Source organism: Triticum dicoccoides, chromosome 3A, assembly GCF_002162155.2.
Source record: "Triticum dicoccoides isolate Atlit2015 ecotype Zavitan chromosome 3A, WEW_v2.0, whole genome shotgun sequence".
NCBI classification, from domain to species: domain Eukaryota; kingdom Viridiplantae; phylum Streptophyta; class Magnoliopsida; order Poales; family Poaceae; genus Triticum; species Triticum dicoccoides.
Genome location: NC_041384.1, coordinates 661,674,448 through 661,692,051, shown reverse-complemented (window position 1 = coordinate 661,692,051; position 17,604 = coordinate 661,674,448). Strand labels below are relative to the sequence as shown.

At 45.4% G+C, this 17,604-nt stretch overlaps 3 protein-coding genes across 8 annotated transcripts; 1 reads left to right on the top strand and 2 right to left on the bottom strand.

Moving 5' to 3' along the window:
- The first annotated feature begins 1,520 nt into the window (after positions 1 to 1,520).
- Positions 1,521 to 9,520, top strand: LOC119270044 (pentatricopeptide repeat-containing protein At3g29230-like). 5 transcript variants are annotated; one of them, XM_037551995.1, is made up of 9 exons: positions 1,606 to 3,299; positions 3,403 to 3,700; positions 3,796 to 3,983; positions 4,718 to 4,769; positions 5,719 to 5,918; positions 6,671 to 6,739; positions 7,695 to 8,473; positions 8,571 to 8,700; positions 9,246 to 9,520. In XM_037551995.1, the coding sequence occupies exon 1, from the start codon at positions 1,686 to 1,688 to the stop codon at positions 3,135 to 3,137; it is 1,452 nt and encodes a 483-aa protein (XP_037407892.1). In that variant the 5' UTR covers positions 1,606 to 1,685; the 3' UTR covers positions 3,138 to 3,299; positions 3,403 to 3,700; positions 3,796 to 3,983; positions 4,718 to 4,769; positions 5,719 to 5,918; positions 6,671 to 6,739; positions 7,695 to 8,473; positions 8,571 to 8,700; positions 9,246 to 9,520. The 5 variants fall into 5 exon arrangements, with proteins under 5 accessions (XP_037407894.1, XP_037407892.1, XP_037407891.1 ...); XM_037551997.1 differs by having other exon boundaries at positions 1,521 to 3,299; positions 3,796 to 4,769; XM_037551994.1 differs by lacking the exon at positions 3,796 to 3,983.
- LOC119270045 (EPIDERMAL PATTERNING FACTOR-like protein 9) lies at positions 6,076 to 7,418 on the bottom strand. Of its 2 annotated transcripts, none has more exons than XM_037552000.1 (3): positions 7,063 to 7,418; positions 6,855 to 6,922; positions 6,076 to 6,518 (listed from the first exon to the last, which is right to left on the bottom strand). In XM_037552000.1, exons 1-3 carry the CDS (start codon positions 7,175 to 7,177, stop codon positions 6,336 to 6,338), a joined length of 366 nt encoding a protein of 121 aa, XP_037407897.1. In that variant the 5' UTR covers positions 7,178 to 7,418; the 3' UTR covers positions 6,076 to 6,335. The 2 variants fall into 2 exon arrangements, with proteins under 2 accessions (XP_037407897.1, XP_037407896.1); XM_037551999.1 differs by having other exon boundaries at positions 6,076 to 6,521; positions 7,063 to 7,415.
- A 1,329-nt stretch (positions 9,521 to 10,849) lies between the features above and the next one.
- LOC119272627 (male-cone protein 1-like) lies at positions 10,850 to 11,467 on the bottom strand. Its single transcript, XM_037554077.1, has one exon. It carries the CDS (start codon positions 11,369 to 11,371, stop codon positions 11,048 to 11,050), a length of 324 nt encoding a protein of 107 aa, XP_037409974.1. The 5' UTR covers positions 11,372 to 11,467; the 3' UTR covers positions 10,850 to 11,047.
- Positions 11,468 to 17,604: the final 6,137 nt, after the last annotated feature.

Here is a 17,604-nt window from a genome sequence, read left to right as displayed (position 1 = left end):
GTGTCGATAAAAATGGATGGATTTTTTTCTCTCAACACACATATAAAAAGTGCAAAATTTATGAGATTTTTTAGGGAATTTTGGGAATGACAGAAATATAGGTTGCTTCACAACCTAGGGCAAAAATTGACACATAGGCAAAACTGATGAGGTGGCGCCTAATCATAGCAATTCACCACAATTTACAAGGTTATGACCATCTATATTGGTCGTGATCAGCTAGAAATAAGGCAGCAGACCAGTGCCGTCTGCTTTATGACCATTTCGTGTAAGAAAATTACGACCTTTCTGATCAAAATGGTCGATATAGTTGAGGGTTTGGAGCCCCACGAACGGCTTTTGACCAATTGATCTCAAATGATCGTAGATCTATAACTAATTCTTCCAGGGTCACTGACAAAAGGTCACTAATTAACATATTTCTTGTAGTGAACGGATCCAGATTTGGGCCCAATCCCATTGACTGGTCATGGCAGATTCGAGATCCGTGCCGTCCAACGAGAAGCTCACCCCCCCCCCCCCTTGGTTGCGGATGGACAAGGACATATCTTCAAGCTCCGTGGCCTGGAGGGTGAGTGCAACCATGGCCCTGTTTGGATCATGAGGTTAGAGTTAGTTTGGGTTAGTTGAAGGCTTAAATAATCCAAAAGTATCCAAACAGGAAGGGTTAGAGTGGGTTAGTTTCATCTAATCCAACTATCCCAGTGGAGAGATGCTTATTTGGGTTAGAGTGGGTTAGAAAATAACTCTAACTCTAACTATGTTAGAGTATCCAAATAGGGCCCATGTTTTTGTTGATGTTTGTGTCGTCCCTGGTGGCCTAGCGAGGCTCTTGCAGCTCCTTGTTGTCGCCGCCAACCCGCACTCCTGAACGATGTTGGGTGCTAGTGCCACGTCCTCCTAACCCGTGACGGCTTCTGGAGTTCAAGGCGTGAGCAGCTTGTCACGTCATGCAAGCAACATCGACCAAGGCCAGATCCAACCTTCTGTTCTGGTTGTTCGCTTGGCCTTTGACTCCGACGTGAACCAACAGTCCATGTTGTCTTGCCTCCTGTATCGTCCGTTGACCTCTGCCGCAAGAATGTAAAGATATTGCGATACGACATCGAGACGTCCGAATGGATAATGGCTGAGCAAGTGACGCCCACCGTCAAAGCCAGTGCCGCCCAACCCCATTCGCCCGACTTCGACCCCGAAACGACGACCCGTACGCCGTCTTGGCCGCTGCCTCAAAGATGACAAGACAAGACAAGGGCAAGACGAAGAGGTGACAAACAACGAGAAGAAAAAAAAAACGAACTCTAGTGTGGCATGGATTGGTTTCCGACTCGATCTCAGGAACAGTCGGTCGTTTCAGAATTTCAAACTCGACCGCCATGTCTTGTTCTCGGCCGCCCCCGCTCGCGCTCTCGATCCTCCTCTCCCGGCTCCGCGCCTGCGGCTCCGCCCCGCACGCGCTGCAGTGCCACGCCCTGCTCCTCACCTCCGGCCACCTCGCCGCCTCCCCGCTCCGCCTCTCCAACCTCCTCCTCCTCGCGCTCGCGTCGGCCTCCGCGGCGGCCCACGCCGACGCCGTCTTCGCCCGCCTCCCGGGGGCCGCCTCCGGCCACGCCTTCCCCTGGAACACCCTCATCCGCCTCCACGCCCCCGCGAGCCCCCGCAGGGCCCTCGCCTACTTCGCGCGCATGCGCCGTGGCGCGGTGGACCCCGACGCCTACACCTTCCCCGCCGTGCTCAAGGCGTGCGGCTGCGCGCCCGGCTGCAGGGTCGGGCTTCTGGTGCACGCCGAGGCCGTGAGGAGGGGTCTGGATCGCGACCTGTTCACGCGGAACGCGCTCGTCAGCTTCTACTGCAGGACCGGGGACTGCCGCTCCGGGCGGAGGGTGTTCGACGACGGCGCGCGGGACCTCGTTTCGTGGAACTCCATGGTGGCGGGGTACGTCGGATGCGGCGAGGTGGAGCTGGCGCAGGAGCTGTTCGACGAAATGCCGCATCGGGACGCCTTCTCCTGGGCCGCCATGATTGATGCCTACGGGAAGCGGTCTGGAGGTGTGGACCGTGCGCGTGAGTTGTTTGATCAAATGCCTGAGAGGGATCTGGTGTGCTGGAACTCGATGATCGATGGCTATGCTAGGCAGGGGAGGATGGACGAGGCGAGGATGCTATTCGATGAGATGCCTGAGAGGAATGTGATCTCGTGGAGTATTGTTGTTGACGGGTATGTCAGGTGTGGGGAGCCTTCAGAGGCTTTGGAACTTTTTCGAAGGATGCTGAGGTGCGGTATCAGACCTGATAGGGTTGCTGCAGTTGGGGCTGTCACAGCCTGCGCACAGCTGGGAGCTCTGGAGCAAGGCAGGTGGCTGCACTCTTACTTGGAGAAGAAGAAGATTTTATTCGATATTGTGGTGAAGACAGCTCTGATAGATATGTACATGAAATGTGGGCGCTTGGATCTCGCCATGTTGATCTTTGAAAGCACGCCTGACAAGACCGTGGTTACTTGGAATGTGATGATTGTTGGACTTGGAACTCATAGCTGCGGACTTGATGCTGTCAAGCTTTTCTGCCAAATGGAGTCTGAAGGAGCACCAATGGATGATCTTAGTGTGCTTGCCGTGCTGACTGCATGCACACATGCTGGGTTGATCTCAGAGGGTTTACAGATATTTCATAGAATGAAGAAGGATTTTGGGATAGATCCCAAGGTTGAACATTATGGTGCATTGGTTGATCTCCTTGGCCGTGCTGGACATTTGGATCAGGCTAGGCATGCCATAGAGACAATGCCCATGGAACCAACTCCAGAATTATGGGGATCTCTGCTTGCTGCCTGCCGAAGTCATAGGTGCGTCGAATTGGCTGAGCTGTCGGTTGAACGCCTAGCAAGTCTTGGAGCTGACGACTCTGGAGTCTATGTTCTTCTGTCCAATATCTATGCGGATGAAGGAATGTGGGATGGTGTCTCGAGGATTAGGAGACTGATGAGTGCTGAAGGGATGAAGAAGGACATTGGAAGGAGTGTGATTGAGGCAGATGGGCAAATACACGAGTTTGTGAATGGCGGCAGTTCACATCCTGATAAGGATGAAATTTACATGATGCTGTGGAATTTATCTAACATGGTAGCATCTGCTTGATTGCTCTGTTGCACCGAAATTGTGTTGAATCCCTTGGTGTGATGCCTGTTAGTTGATTGAACATTCTCGGCATGAAATGCTACATGCTGGATGAAGCTCTTGAAAACTCATTGTCCCAGGGCTTCTTTCTGAAGCTGCTTGTCATGACAAATATTTGCAAATGTGAGTTTCCAGATAAAACAAAACATAATTGCCACTATTGCCCTTTTTAGTGTCCAAATCCATGTTAGTCCTTCTGAACATTTCCACACTTCATTGGTTTCAGGAAAACAAAGTGTTTGGTTGGAGCTGTGGCTTATTTCCCAGAGGACTTTGGAGATATTAACATGATCGAAAATTGCACCTGGTAGTTAATTACGCTATTGGAAGAGCTACCTCCCAAGTTCTATTGATGATATAGCAGCCAAATGGGTGCTTAGTTACTTGCACACTGGTCCATGCCTTTCTTTGTATTCATTTTACTGGACTTAGTTGCAGACTGACTAAAAGGTTCCGAAACGCAGAGATCTTGAGATCCATGGGGTGGTGGTCCATTTTGCTTTCCTTGACTTACTTGCACGGAGGTAATTAATTTCAACCTTCATAGTTCACTATATAAAACATATTTGTTGAATGGACAAGCTCTATTTGAGCTTGATGTTTTTACCCCTTCTTTCAGCCAGTTTTAATGGGTAAGAAACAGTTCGGGGCTACCAGTTGATGATCATGGAGTTTTAATAACGATTTCGGGCTTGACCACAAGTTTGATCTTAATAAAAAGACTTTGAACCTCTGTTGAGTTGGTCTTTAACATCCTCAGAATGAAGAAAAGTGAAACTCAGGTTGAAGGCTGGCGTCATCGAGATAGTATGCAGCAAGTCCAATTGTCAATGTCGCCAGCTATTTCTGTCTACTCTCTACATTATTATTTTATGTTTGAATGAAAATAGATGGAAATTAATCGTGTGAAATATAGTAGGAATGACCATCTAAGCATAGAAGTGCAAAGAACAACCGTGTTCTCTTTATGAATTCTTTGGCTTCATGTCGAATTCATTGTTTTCCACATTACAAAGCTGTTCTGAATATCCAGTTTCCTGACCAGAGATTCTCTTGGATGGCCATAGGCAAATTTCATAACCTTAGTGATGTCAAAATTGGCTGGCCATTTTTTTTTGAATGCTGCCGATCTAGAAGCATGCTTTAGCATAAATTAGAATATAAATATATAATACCTGTAACTATGATGAGTACTATAGAGACAGGAAAGAGCTGCAGCCTTCAGGCCTTGATTCGAAGGAGCTGCAACCCATGTGTCATCTATGTTGGGTCGAAAGCATGCATCTCGTGTTATACAAAACAAAACAGCTCGAGATGGATCCTACTGCTTACTTCCATGTGAATATTTTTGCAGGACCACTTCATAGGAGACCTCTTCTTGTTTTCTTAAGAAAAATGCTGACCTGCTTCTACCGCTAGAGAGTAGCACTAGGGCCACTGCGCGGCAGCTTTTTATTCCTCTCACCATACAAACCCTCTTCTGTAATGTCACTCTCAGGATACAACTGGATTGATCTTCTTTTTTCTCATTGTCTTTTTAGGAGATCTACATGCTGGTCCTGAAGCCATTTGAAGCTACAGTAGGAGCAAATGGTAAAGCTGCTACCCTCAGTTCTTCACGTGTAATCGGTCCATGGTCAGCAAAGTGCGATTACTTGCTTTGAGCACTTTCCTACATGCTGCTTTTTCTTGGTTTGGAAATTATTAAGTTCAAACGTAATTGCCGATGTAATGTGTGGGCCAGCATTTACATTAGCCGCCTCTGTCATTAGGCATTATTCTCACTGAATTCCTTTGGTGCATAAGGAATTGTTTTTCAAACAGGCAGAATTAAGGCTTTAAGCACAATACCTGTCAATTCTGAAGACTTCCAATAGTTCTGCTGTATGTTAACTTTCTAAAATTCATGTCTTAACCTCTTTCTATTGGGTGAAACACTATAGATTTTTGTGAGCTCTAGTCTACTGGTCAAATGGACTTATACTAAAGTAAAGACATAAAAACGAGACCAAGGGACTAGACCGTGTGGCAATTTATTAAGAGGAAACAACCAGGTACAAACCTGTTAGTGATTTGTGTAGAACCGTAGTAATCTATTTGAGCAGAAAAGAATGTTTAAAGAGAGCAATACTTGTCAACGGACAGTAGTGCCTGAACTAGCACCTGTCAGTGTTATTTAAATATACATGAGTTACCCCGGAGTGTCCCCTAGTATAGAGGCATCCTGACCCCTCTCCAGTAAAAGAGCTATTGGTAATAAATATTCACTATTGAGACAAATCTTCAACTGTTCTTTTGTTGAATGCATACAAGGCACCCTGCAGCCTCTCTGCTTGCAAAATAAATGCTCTGTTTGGTACTGGGTTGTTTATTACCTATGCTACAGCTTTTGCGTAAAATGTGGTACATACATGAAACTAGACCTGGTTGGTTAAATTCAACACATGAAGCCTGCTCTGCTGAAGAAATGCAGTCTGCACAGAAGTCATCATCTTCTTTCTTTTCTCATTTGTCAATATGAATCTACTGCTCCCTTGTACAGTACAGGTGGTTGTTTTGTTACATGGAAAGAGGGATGGCACAAAACCCACGAGAGCTGAAGATGCCCAGGGTAGAGAAGATACTGTCAACTTCTGGTGGAACATACGAACGTTTACAGCATTTATACACTGCACAGTTGGAGACCGTGTAGAAGATCCAGTCTGAAGTTCTAAGCCTATTCAAGCAGAAGACCACATCGAGGTCTGCTTATAGATTTGATTTCTAGTTGCAATATACTCCCTCCGTCTCAAAATAAGTGTCGCTGATTTAGTACAAAGCTGTGCTAACTTTGTACTAAACCAGCGACACTTATTTTGGGACGGAGGGAGTATTAACAAAGAAACTGGTTATCTGCACAGCCAAGCTGGTCTTCCGATATCAAAATTTCAGACCATTCACTCTCAAAATTACTAGTTCACAAGCTGAACTAGACATCTTACAGTACAAAATGCCCCTCCAGTCTGCTACTAGTTAACCTCTAGTAAAAAAGAAAAAGGAAAAAAGAAGAAGCCTTTTTAACAGAGAAAGAGAATAGAAGGAAAAGAAGAGGAGACTGAAGGAAAACCACTACTCTCTACTAGACATCATATCATAGAAGCTCCTACTAACCATCAATGATCACCTGTGGCAGACACACTTGTAATGATAGGCACTATTCATGGGGTCATTTGCATCCACCGGGACTTGCTCAGCGGTACACTTGGATCGACAACCCCTGCATTCGTTGTACGTGCATATGGGAGCAATTGAACCAATCAGCATTCTCCTTGCATACTTGGGCGGCTTCTCCTTGTTTAGACCCTGCTGTGAAGCATGTGAACATCATGTTAGTTATTGTTGCTTTCAGATGGCTATGTCATGGGCCCCATTTTCCAAATTAACTTGCATATCCTGCACGGCTGCACCCATGCTCTTTTTGCTCTTGTTCTAAGAACTTCTCGTACTAACTGTAGGAGTAAGGAGGCAAGTTGGCTACTGTATCCTCTTCCTATCAGTCCGCTTACCAAAAACTCCATGGGCAGGTATATAGTATTTCAAGCAAGTTGAAGTTTACAGAATCTTTATTCAAGCATAATTTATCATGTGCTATAGTACCTATAAGAACGGCGCTTAGTACTAACTAGATGGCATATGTACCTTGATGTTCTCTTGCAAGTCCATATGTTCTTCAGGTAATCCCTGGTGAGCATATTGTTCTCCATAGTCTGCACCCGTACAGTAGATTGAAGTGAAACTAGTGAATACATGGTGAACATATGCACACTAAAGAAAGAAAAAGAAAACAAGCCATTCTAATGCAAGAACAAACGAAGAACACAAAGTATTTGCAGTGAAGAAGTGAAACCTGAGATGCTACCATGGTGGCCTTGGTTGCAGAGAGCCTGGCCGATGAGCAAGCAAGAGAGGAGGAAGAAGAGGAGCAGGGAGCTCGAGGTAGTTGTGGGGCTACCACCGGCCATAACCCGCCTTCTCCAAAATGGAGAGATGGATAGGGAACGGGAGGATGGAATGGAGGTGTGCTTGTAATTACAGAAACTGCTTAAGGTCGCAAGTGCTAGAGGCTATATAGATGGCAGACGGGTGCAAGAGCTCTTGTGCGTATGCGTGCGTTGCCTTGTGGCTCCGCTGTTGCCTAGCATATGTAATTATGTGTGCGTATCCTTGTGCCATACCATGCAGACAATGGTGTAGAGAGGGGCGGGGCGGGGTGGGGACTGAGGTGACCACCAACAGGTGGCTCCGCTCTCCCTCATATGCACGCACACACGGGATAACAGAGGCCTCTGAAACTTAGCAACGGGGGACCGTCCTTGCATTGTTTTTGCACCGCATCACCTTTGTCCCTTCTTGCCACACATGTGCCTTCTCTGCACGCATCTTATTTTCTTTATTTATCCCAGTTTTGAACTTAAGTAGTCAAATAATGTGCTTCATTAGTCGTTCTGCTCACCTCTTTTTGTTCCTTCTGTTCTACAGAGGCAGGCCATGGAGGGAAGGGAAGATGGGCCAATTATTTGCGCCAATCATATGCAACATCGAAACGGCGGACACAGTGCGCAAAATCTATGTGGGAATAGTAGTAAACCTAATAATCAGCGGAAGAACATGCTTCAAGGAAAACCCTGAGGGAGAAGAGGAAACTTATGTTCAGTTAAAGGACATGCTTCAAGGAACTAACTACCTAGGATGCCTGGGGTAGTGATGACGGTGAAAGCCAAGGGGAAGCACAGATTTATGGCGTATCATCTCTGAACATGCAGAGGTGTATGTCTGTATGCCAGAGGACCGAGAGGAGGGTGTGGGAACTGGAAAAGCAGCTCGGGTGAAGATGCTTGGATTCTGCATTTCGGAGAGAGCAGCGTGGCGGAGGTGCTTGGATTTCTGCGTTTCTCCCAGCCTAGCTCTTGTTTTCTTCTCTCGCTCTCCTTCAGCACGGCGGCGTGGGCTTGCCACTGGATTCTGGGACAAGCATCCAGAGCCGTACCACGCGCAGTCTGGCGGCCTCTTGCAGCCGCAGAGAGCAATTCTCGGAAGCTCGGGATCTGCGGCGCGCTGGTCATATTGCTTGTGTGCTTCTTCCTTGAGGAAGATGCACTGACTGGCCGTGGACATGGGCAGTGCTCAGCGGTGGTTGCTTTCAGTACCAGAGCGGCTACCACCACCGGGAGAGGCCAATGCTGGCGGTCACGAGACGCCAACTGGGTCAAGATTTTGGTCCAGTCTGAAAAATAGCCAAGTGGGTACTGTTTGTCCAAGTAAGGACATTTTGGCCACTAAGAATCCAGCGTGTAAATTGTTCTTTGCTTCCAAGAACTTACTGGACTAATTTACACTGGCTAAGCATATTTGCAGGGGGGGTCTGCATTCCACCCTGTCGTGCTGAGGGGGACTTGTTGTTTTCAGCCCCACGGATCACAAGGATATGGCGTACTGCACTCCCGACTAGACGACATTCACAAAATCCATATTTTGCCATCACAAGGTACATCCATCCACCAAGGTGTCGGGATACCAGAATTCAAACCCATGTGTACTCGGTAGAGTGTTACACTTTTTAGGCACCTACAACTCAACTGCCCCACAAATAGGCACAAACACAATTTGCTAATAGTATGTCCTATACATTGATACAACTTTTCTATTATTCAACTGTAGTTATTTCTGAGTCGATCTAGGTATAATCACTCTGACATGGGGCAGAAATTATACTATTGGATCTGAACCAGTGGCAAGCTTTATCATGGGGCTGCAAAGGTTTGTGATCTTCTTGATTGATACAGCATCAGATGCGCGGGTTGGGATCCTCTGCAGTTATCAGTGCAGTGCTGCAGATGACACGTGGGGTCGGCTCCACACAACTTTGACTGTAACTGCAGTGTTGTTACAACAAAGATCTGCACCCCAACGCACATACACAACTTGAAGAACTTTTGCTAGTTCCTAGTTTCCTAAAGTTTTCATTATTTTGAAGTCCCAATCATCTCAAATTGCAAGATTTCACTCTTAGAAGGTGTGCCATTTTTTTAGCTTGTAGATAATATGTGGAGGGATTTGAAGAAAGGCCAATTGCAGTGACTTGGGCTAAATTAAGCAACTGGCCAGCAACTGAGAGCCGATGAGAAGGAAGATGGACAAGGGAAATTTCTATTTGGTCGAAGGCGCCCATTGCCCCGGCTATAGGTTTTAGATGGGCCAGCCTATGAAAGCTTCTCACACAGTCACGGTTTTGGTATGCTTCCATTCTGATTTTCTCCATTTTTTGTGTTTTATTGCCATTTTCTTTATTTTCTTACCTTTTCCAATTGATGAATAAAGTTCTATTTTTTGTGAAAACTTCCAAACTTCATGATTTTTTAGATTTGTGAGTTCTTTTTCAAATTCATGAACATTTATTGATCGTTTTTAAATTTTGCAAAGTTTTTTTTTCAAATTTGTGGAATTTGTTTCAAACCCACATTTTTTTAAAATCATGATTTTTAAAAATTGATGATCATTTTTTAAATCATGTTTTTAACTATAAGAAAATGGTAGCTGTTGTTCTGCACCAGTGAGCCAGAAAAAAACAACCTAGAGACACAAAATTGCTTTCCAAGAGCCACAGTTGTGCCTCTTCGAAAAAGGAAAAAGAAAGTCAAAAAAGTGCTTTCTGCTCGGTTTTCTTCATCTGGTTTTTTTGTGAAAAAAGTTCATGGAAATCTATCAACATGGGTTCTAGTTTCGAAGAATTGACGTGAGGAATTCAAAGATAAAAACGGTTTGAAATTTGACACACGGTTTAAGAGATAAAATATTTTGAATAAACGAGTCTATGAAAAAAGAAAACTCTTAGGTTACGACAAGTGGGCACCTCTTGCGGCGGCGAAATCACTAGTTAAACGATACTTCACATCTCCACCTCTCTCACCACTACATCTCATCTGCAGCCGGGTGGTTTGGCTCTCCACCCCAGTTCATACTCGGTGACGGTGAGCATGGGAACATATTGATGAGTGGGCTCTTTGGTCATCTTTTTTTTGCGAAAAACATCCGATCTATTCGTCTTCAATCATGACAGTATAACGAACACCAGAAATAATAAAAATTGCATCCAGATTCATAGACCACCTAGCGACGACTACAAGCATTGAAGCGAGCCGAAGGCGCGCCGCCGTCATCGCCCATTCATCACCGGAGTTGGGCAAAACTTGTTGTAGTAGACAGTCGGTTGGTCATCTTAACGCCTTGCTAGTTAATGACCATCACCCCATGCCTGCTCTTTGCAACGTCTGTCATTTGCCACATCAATACCTGGGTCAAGGGGCATTTAGTGTTCTTTTGTCAAAGATAACATTGCATTTGGTGCATCTTGCTAATAAAACGTAAAGTGGTGGTTTTTTGTTATTGATGTCACAATTGTGATGGTTTTGTGGATTTCACTCTTCACAAGGGGCATTCCTTAACTAGTGATATCGCTATATATAACTTTCTAAATTTTGTTTACATTTTGCGAAGACTCTTGCAGGCACCTCTGACCTATGATCGTTTGTAGTGTTGACCCAAATGTTTAGAAATGTTTTTTTGGAATATTTTTTAAAGTTTCATAGAACTTATTGGCATTATTAATAGATGACCAAAAAAATCTAACATATAGAGAAAGACGCGGGAAATAAGTTTTATTTCTGCCACATAGTTGTGGACAGACAGCAACATGACTTAGGAAAAGCGGAAGAGGATACAAAGGTAGTAGCATGCATGGCCAACACAAAGCATGCACGCACATCAGATCAACCTACGTACGTACACTCCTACGAACGAGTGAAAGTTGGTAGCAAGCTGTTGGTAGTGGGTGACTAGCAGGAGGCCGGCCCGTAGCCGCACTTGGCGGGGATCTGCATGGCGCGGTTGGCGTCGATGTCCTTGGGCAGGAAGCCCTTGTACTTGCAGAGGCACTTGAAGTTGGCGCCGCGCACCGCGCCGCAGCACGCGCCGCTGGGGCTGGCCTCGTTGCTGCCCACCGAGCAGTAGGACCTGCAGTTGTTCAGCATGCTCCCCGTGTCCACGTTGCACACATGAATCCCGGCCGCGCCCGACGCCGCCGCCACGATCAGCAGCGCCACCAGCGCTGCGGCGACGCTGGCGCTGCTCGTCGTCACCTTCCTCCCGGCCATGGCCATGGCTAGCTAGCTGCCGGATCGATCAACTGGGGGATCAGCTGCGCTTGATGTGTGCGTGCGTGGGGGGCCGTTGATTGTCTGGGTGTGTGTCACGTTTGGGCGATGGCTAGGGCTTATATAGCGCGGGGGTAGCGTGGCCCGCGACGAGGTGCGTTTGGCCGCGTCGCTCATGTAATTTCCTAGAAGATGGTACCAATGGAGAGACGAGTAATTCTTTGTTTTTTCGTGTTTGAGAAGTAGGAGTAGTAGTGTGCATATGATTGTCTGAACAGGGGACTGGCATGAGACCATTGACTGTGAAAGCGGTGTAAGAATTAGTAGAGGAGAAAGAGGCGGCAGACAGCAGCCACTCCTGGTTGGACAAGTGCTCCACTAGCTAGTGACACTTGAAGAAGACTGAGACCGCTACCTAATCAACCAACTTTTGGAGGAATACTATTTTGAGGTTCTCGTCATGTCTCCAAGCAAGAGCCGTGTTGAACAATATTTCTACAAAAGTTAGGTTGACTGACGTGGTGGAGGTCTTTTGTCCCGGGAAGAACCAAAGTGACGATGGGAGAGATTCATGAAGGTGAGGTAATGCCATAGACGTTGACCAGTACCGGAGCAAACCGAGGAACAAACGAGGAAAGAGAGCAAAAGAGAAGAACCATCGGTGTTTCTTTAGGAAAAAGGACAGGTGCAAGTTTGAAAAATATCAAATTTGAATCAAAAGTTTCTGTCTGTGTAACAAGATAGCAATTATCTCCCAATCTCATTATCCACATAAGCTCAAATTTGTATTTTTAAATGAAATCAAATAACAGTTTATAAACTAGCTATTAGTTTACTAATTCGAGAATTACACAAATAATATCTCCTATGCGTTGCAGCCGGTGTTGGGCGTGCGACTGTATGTGAGGCTAGTCATAGTGGGAGTAACTTAGCTAGGAACATAACACATCCCAAGACAAGATTACTTATGTGGCAGCTAGTTAATGAGGAGAAAGGTGTTTGGAGTCTATGGTAACATAGTACTACGCGACTTCTCAGGAGCCGCAGCTTCAATACGGACGCAACTTGCCGAGGAACCAACTCGCCACATTAAAGTGGCTGATCGGCCCTTCGCATGGCCTAGTCGCGGATATTTAAGTCGTGCTCCGGCACCGTCCACATTGCAATCTCTCTGCTCTTCCTCCTCCTTCTAGTCCCTTCCTAGCCCCTCTTCCTCCACAACTCCGGTGATGGGCAAGTCATGGGCCTCGGCGTCGGCAAGCGGTGGTTCCGGGATCAGCTCCGGAGGATCGTGGCAACGCCGCCTTCGAACTCCGTGGCCGTCGTCCTCATCGGTGGGCGACTCCTCGATGAAGGCGGAGATCGTCATCTCCTCCAGCGACGAGGAGGACCAGCCGCCGCAATAGCAATCCGCACGGCGGTGTAGGTCATGGTGTACGTCGTCACGGACGAGGAGTACGAGCAGCACTATCGTGGTATTTGCACGGCAGATGGCAAGGGATGGCTTATCTCGCGTGGTTAGGGACCATGAGCGATGACGGTGTCCTAATGCGGGATTAGATCGTCATCTCCTCCAGCGACGAGGAGGACCAGCCACCGCAATAGCAATCCGCACGGTGGTGTAGGCCCTGGTGTACGTCGTCACGGGCGAGGAGTACAATCAGCACTATCGTGGTATTTGCACGGCAGATGGCATGGGATGACTTATCTCGTGTGATTAGGGACCATGAGCACTGACGGTGTCCTAATGCGGGATTAGTCCATCCCATGGCATCTGCCATGCAAATACCACGACAGTTGGCGCCCATCGTTGGGCCTCTCGTGGCGCCGATCGGAGTCACATTTCAGACAGGACTGAAAGATTATGGTGATTGCTTGTATCTACGTGGGTATTTCCCCGAAGAGGAGAGGAGGATGCAACACAACAACGGTAAGTATTTCTCCTCAGTTATGAAAGCAAGGTTATCAATCCAGTAGGAGAACCAAGCAACACTATGTAAACGATACCTGCACACAAAGAACAAATACTTGTAACCCAACATGTAAGAGGGGTTGTCAATCCCTCATCGGCATTGAGATAGATTAAATTGTATGAGATTGGATAAATAGATCTAGCGAAAACACACACAAAAAGTGCAGCAAGGTATTTTTGGGTTTTCGGAATAATAGATCTGAAAACAGTATGATAGAAAATGGAACCGGGGCCGTAGATTTCACTAGTGGCTTCTCTCCAGAAAATAGTGAAAGTGCAACTATCCCTAGGTGGTTTTGGTAATTACTAACAACATATAGCTCATTGAACTAATACTATTTCAAGATGATCATTTTAGAAAGTTCAATGATTGGCATGGCATGGATTAGGAATGTGGACCCCTCAAAATGCTAAGGACACACATTGGCTCAATCTCAAGACTCTACATTTTCATTTTAGTGATCCAAGATCACATCGAGTCCATAGGAAAAGCCAATACTATTAAAAGGGGATGATGTGTTGCTTAATGACTTACTTGCTCAAAATACTCAGTGATATGCTCCAAAACCCTCAACCACTTTCTCATATCCACATATGTCCCAAACCAAAAGTCAAACTCGGCCCCACCGAAATGTTCTATCCGGCGCCACCGAGTTCACTTGACATAGCCACTGCCAGAAACCCTAGTCATTTCGGTCTCACTGATAGGGATCTTGGTCTCACCGAGATGAGATTGCAAACTCTCTATTTCCCTCTGTAATGTTTCGGTCCAACCGAGATGAGCGATCGGTCCCACCGCGTTCGCAATGCAAACTCTCTATTTCCCTTTCGTAACGTTTCGGTCTCACCGAAATGAACGATTCGGTCCCACCTAGTTTGCCTGAGCAACTCTCTGGTTAGCTTATTACCAAAGTTGGTCCTACCGAGTTTGTGTAATCGGTCTCACCGAAATTACGTTATGCCCTAACCCTAATGGAATCGGTCCCACCGAGTTGGCATGTCGGTCCCACCGAAAAGCCTAACATTCACATTTTGAACCGAATCGGTCTGACTGAGTTTTCTGATTCGGTCCCATCGAGTTTGGTAAATTGTGTGTAATGGTTAGATTTTGTGTGAAGGCTATATATACCCCTCCACCCTTCCTTCATTATGAAGGAGAGCTATCAGAACGTGCCTACACTTTCAGCATTCATTTTCTGAGAGAGAACCACCTACTCATGTGTTGAGACCAAGATATTCCATTCTAACCATATGAATCTTGATCTCTGGCCTTCCCCAAGTTGCTTTCCACTCAAATCATCTTTCCACCAAATCCAAATCCATGAGAGAGAGTTGAGTGTGGGGATACTATCATTTGAAACACAAGAGCAAGGAGTTCATCATCAACACACCATCTATTAATTTTTGGAGAGTGGTGTCTCCTAGATTGGTTAGGTGTCACTTGGGAGCCTCCGACAAGATTGTGGAGTTGAACCAAGGAGTTTGTACAGGCAAGGAGATCGCCTACTTCGTGAAGATCACCCTAGTGAGGCAAGTCCTTCGTGGGCGATGGCCATGGTGGGATAGACAAGGTTGCTTCTTCGTGGACCCTTCGTGGACTCGCGCAACCGTTACCCTTCATGGGTTGAAGTCTCCATCAACATGGATGTACGATAGACCACCTATCGGAACCACGCCAAAAATATTTGTGTCTACATTGCGTTTGCTCCCTCCAAACTCCTCCCTTTACCTTCATATGCAAATGTTTTACATTCCGCTGCTATACTCTTAGACTTGCATGTGCAGATTGATTGCTTGACTTGTGCTAAGTCGCTAAAATCTGCCAAGACTTAAAATTGGGAAAATGCTAGATTTTTATTTGGTCAAGTAGTCTAATCACCCCCCTCTAGACATACTTTTGATCCTACAAATAGCATACGGTGGATAAACAAATTATTGTTGGGCAATTGATAGAAGAGCAAATAATTATGACGATATCCAAGGCAATGATCATGTATATAGGCATCATGTCCAAAATTAGTAGACCGACTTCTGCCTGCATCTACTAGTATTACTCCACACATCGACCACTATCCAGCATGCATCTAGTGTATTAAGTTCATGGAGAAACAGAGTAATGCAATAAGAATGATGACATGATGTAGACAAGATCTATTCATGTAGGAATAGACCCCATCTTTTTACCCTTAATAGCAACGATACATGTGTGTCATGTTGTAGCGACCCAACCCGAATGGATCAAGTCTCTGTGCTTAAGTGTCATCCCTGGATCGGTATGCTGACACACACAGTACTCGAGGATTTATAATAGAGGTAAATCACATGTAAAAGTAATGTAAATACTATTACCTCAATCCAAAATAGCGGAAGTAACAAGATTGTGGATTCCCATCAACACCAACGGCAAAGTTGAGTGTAGAAATCATAACCCTAACGTATCACTTACTCGTCGTAAGATATCCTGCAACATGACACGTTGCAGCCACAGAGGGTCAGTACATTGAATGTACTGGCAAATTCACACCATAGGAGAATGATGAATAATGGCTATCACTACATGCATATTTGGCTGGTGGAAAAGCTCTATGGTTATAGTTTTGCGTAAAGCCAATTTTTCCCTACTACAAAGGATTAAATTTTATTTAACTATCATGGTGGTTGTTGAACATTGAGAATGGTTGATAGCATTCTCAATCCCAATTAAGTAACATCATTATACCCAACAAAATTATTTAAAGTCACATGATGAGATTCACATGATAATCCAAGTACTAGATACTCAAGATGTCCATAACCGGGGACACGGCTAATCATGATTAGTTTATACACTCTGCAGAGGTTTGCGCACTTTTCCCCACAAGACTCGATCGCCTCCATTTGGTTTCTCGCACTACATGGTGTTTGAGAAGACGGATGAGCGAGACATAGTCTTTCAGAAGCGCTAGCACCTTACGATCGGGTAGACCGTACCACCTACATCCTCTACATCTGCTAGTCTACCACTGTAAGAGTTCACACAACTTAGTCAACTATGCTAGAGCCCATAATAGCTTGTGGCTGCACTCGGAAGTTTCTAGTATGAATAGTCTCATGATCCCTTTGAGCCTGGGTGGCGGTCCATAAAAAAACAGGCAATCCTGGTCTACCCAGGTGCCTAGACAGGCAATCCTGGAATAACCAGGTACCTCAATCCACCCAGATGTGTGTTTAAGTTGCCACCTTAAATAAACCATTAATTAACAATCTCACATCTGTCATGAATACTCTCAAAACCCAATCCACGTCTACGAGCATAGCACGACAATGTAAGCATAACGTAATAGTAACTCCCAAGGGTTTGAAAATAAACAGGTAATAGGTTCCTACCTCATCAACTACTTCCCAATACCCACATGTTATCAATCCTACTCATGCAATGTTTGAGGCTGAAACTAATGCATAAAAACTGGGTGATAAAGGAATATGATCAAAGTGTGAACTTGCCTGCAATGTTGATGAAGATGATTCACACTCAAAAATCTTGATAGCTCTACTCGTCACACTCTGGTCAATCTATCGTAATCAAGCAATAGTAACCACACATAAGCAATCACTCAAAAGATCAGAAAGATCAAAGAAGTCGATTCGGAAAACATCAAAACCAAACAAATAACTCTTGCAACATAAAACAATTTCTAATAGTACCAAAATTATGTGAATTTAGCCTTATTAGAATGTTTAGGTCAAGAGCTTCGATTTGCAAAAATAATCAACTCAAACGGAGCTACGAAACTCAAGTTATGATCAAACGGAGTTTGAATTCAAATCTGATATAATTCAAATTTTAAAATTTTCAAAAACATGTTTGAGTTGGATTACTGGATAGAGAGGATCATAACGAAGACGTGGGCGTTGGTTTCGTTGGATTTGGACTAACGAGCAAAAAGTTACGGTGTTTTGAAGATTAGGGGCTATTCTGCAAATATGTTATTCACAAACGGGTCCCTGGCCGAAAATAACAGAAAAAGAAAAAAAAACTAAAAGGCGAACGCTCGCTTATAAGGTCTAAACAGTGGACGTTCGCTGTTTAATAAAACCTAAAAAAACAGATCTAGTCTAGGGTTTTTTTAAATAAACCAAACTTAAAATAAAACCAGATCGGACCAGGCGGTTTTTTTACCGGTCCACGGCGGGTCAACGGCAATGGCGACAGCGGCGGTTTCTGGCGAGGCGAGGGGAGGCGACGGCGAGCTCTAGCGCGGCAGCAGCGGCGCGAAGCGGCTCCGGC

Coding starts and splice junctions, on each gene's coding strand:
- LOC119270044 (XM_037551997.1), top strand. CDS start 1,686: ATGCGCCGTGGCGCGGTGGACCCCGACGCCTACACCTTCCCCGCCGTG.
- LOC119270045 (XM_037551999.1), bottom strand. CDS start 7,177: ATGGCCGGTGGTAGCCCCACAACTACCTCGAGCTCCCTGCTCCTCTTC. Junction 6,923..7,062: donor CCACCATGGTAGCATCTCAG/GTTTCACTTCTT, acceptor GTACGGGTGCAG/ACTATGGAGAACAATATGCT. Junction 6,522..6,854: donor ACTTGCAAGAGAACATCAAG/GTACATATGCCA, acceptor CATGCTTCACAG/CAGGGTCTAAACAAGGAGAA.
- LOC119272627 (XM_037554077.1), bottom strand. CDS start 11,371: ATGGCCATGGCCGGGAGGAAGGTGACGACGAGCAGCGCCAGCGTCGCC.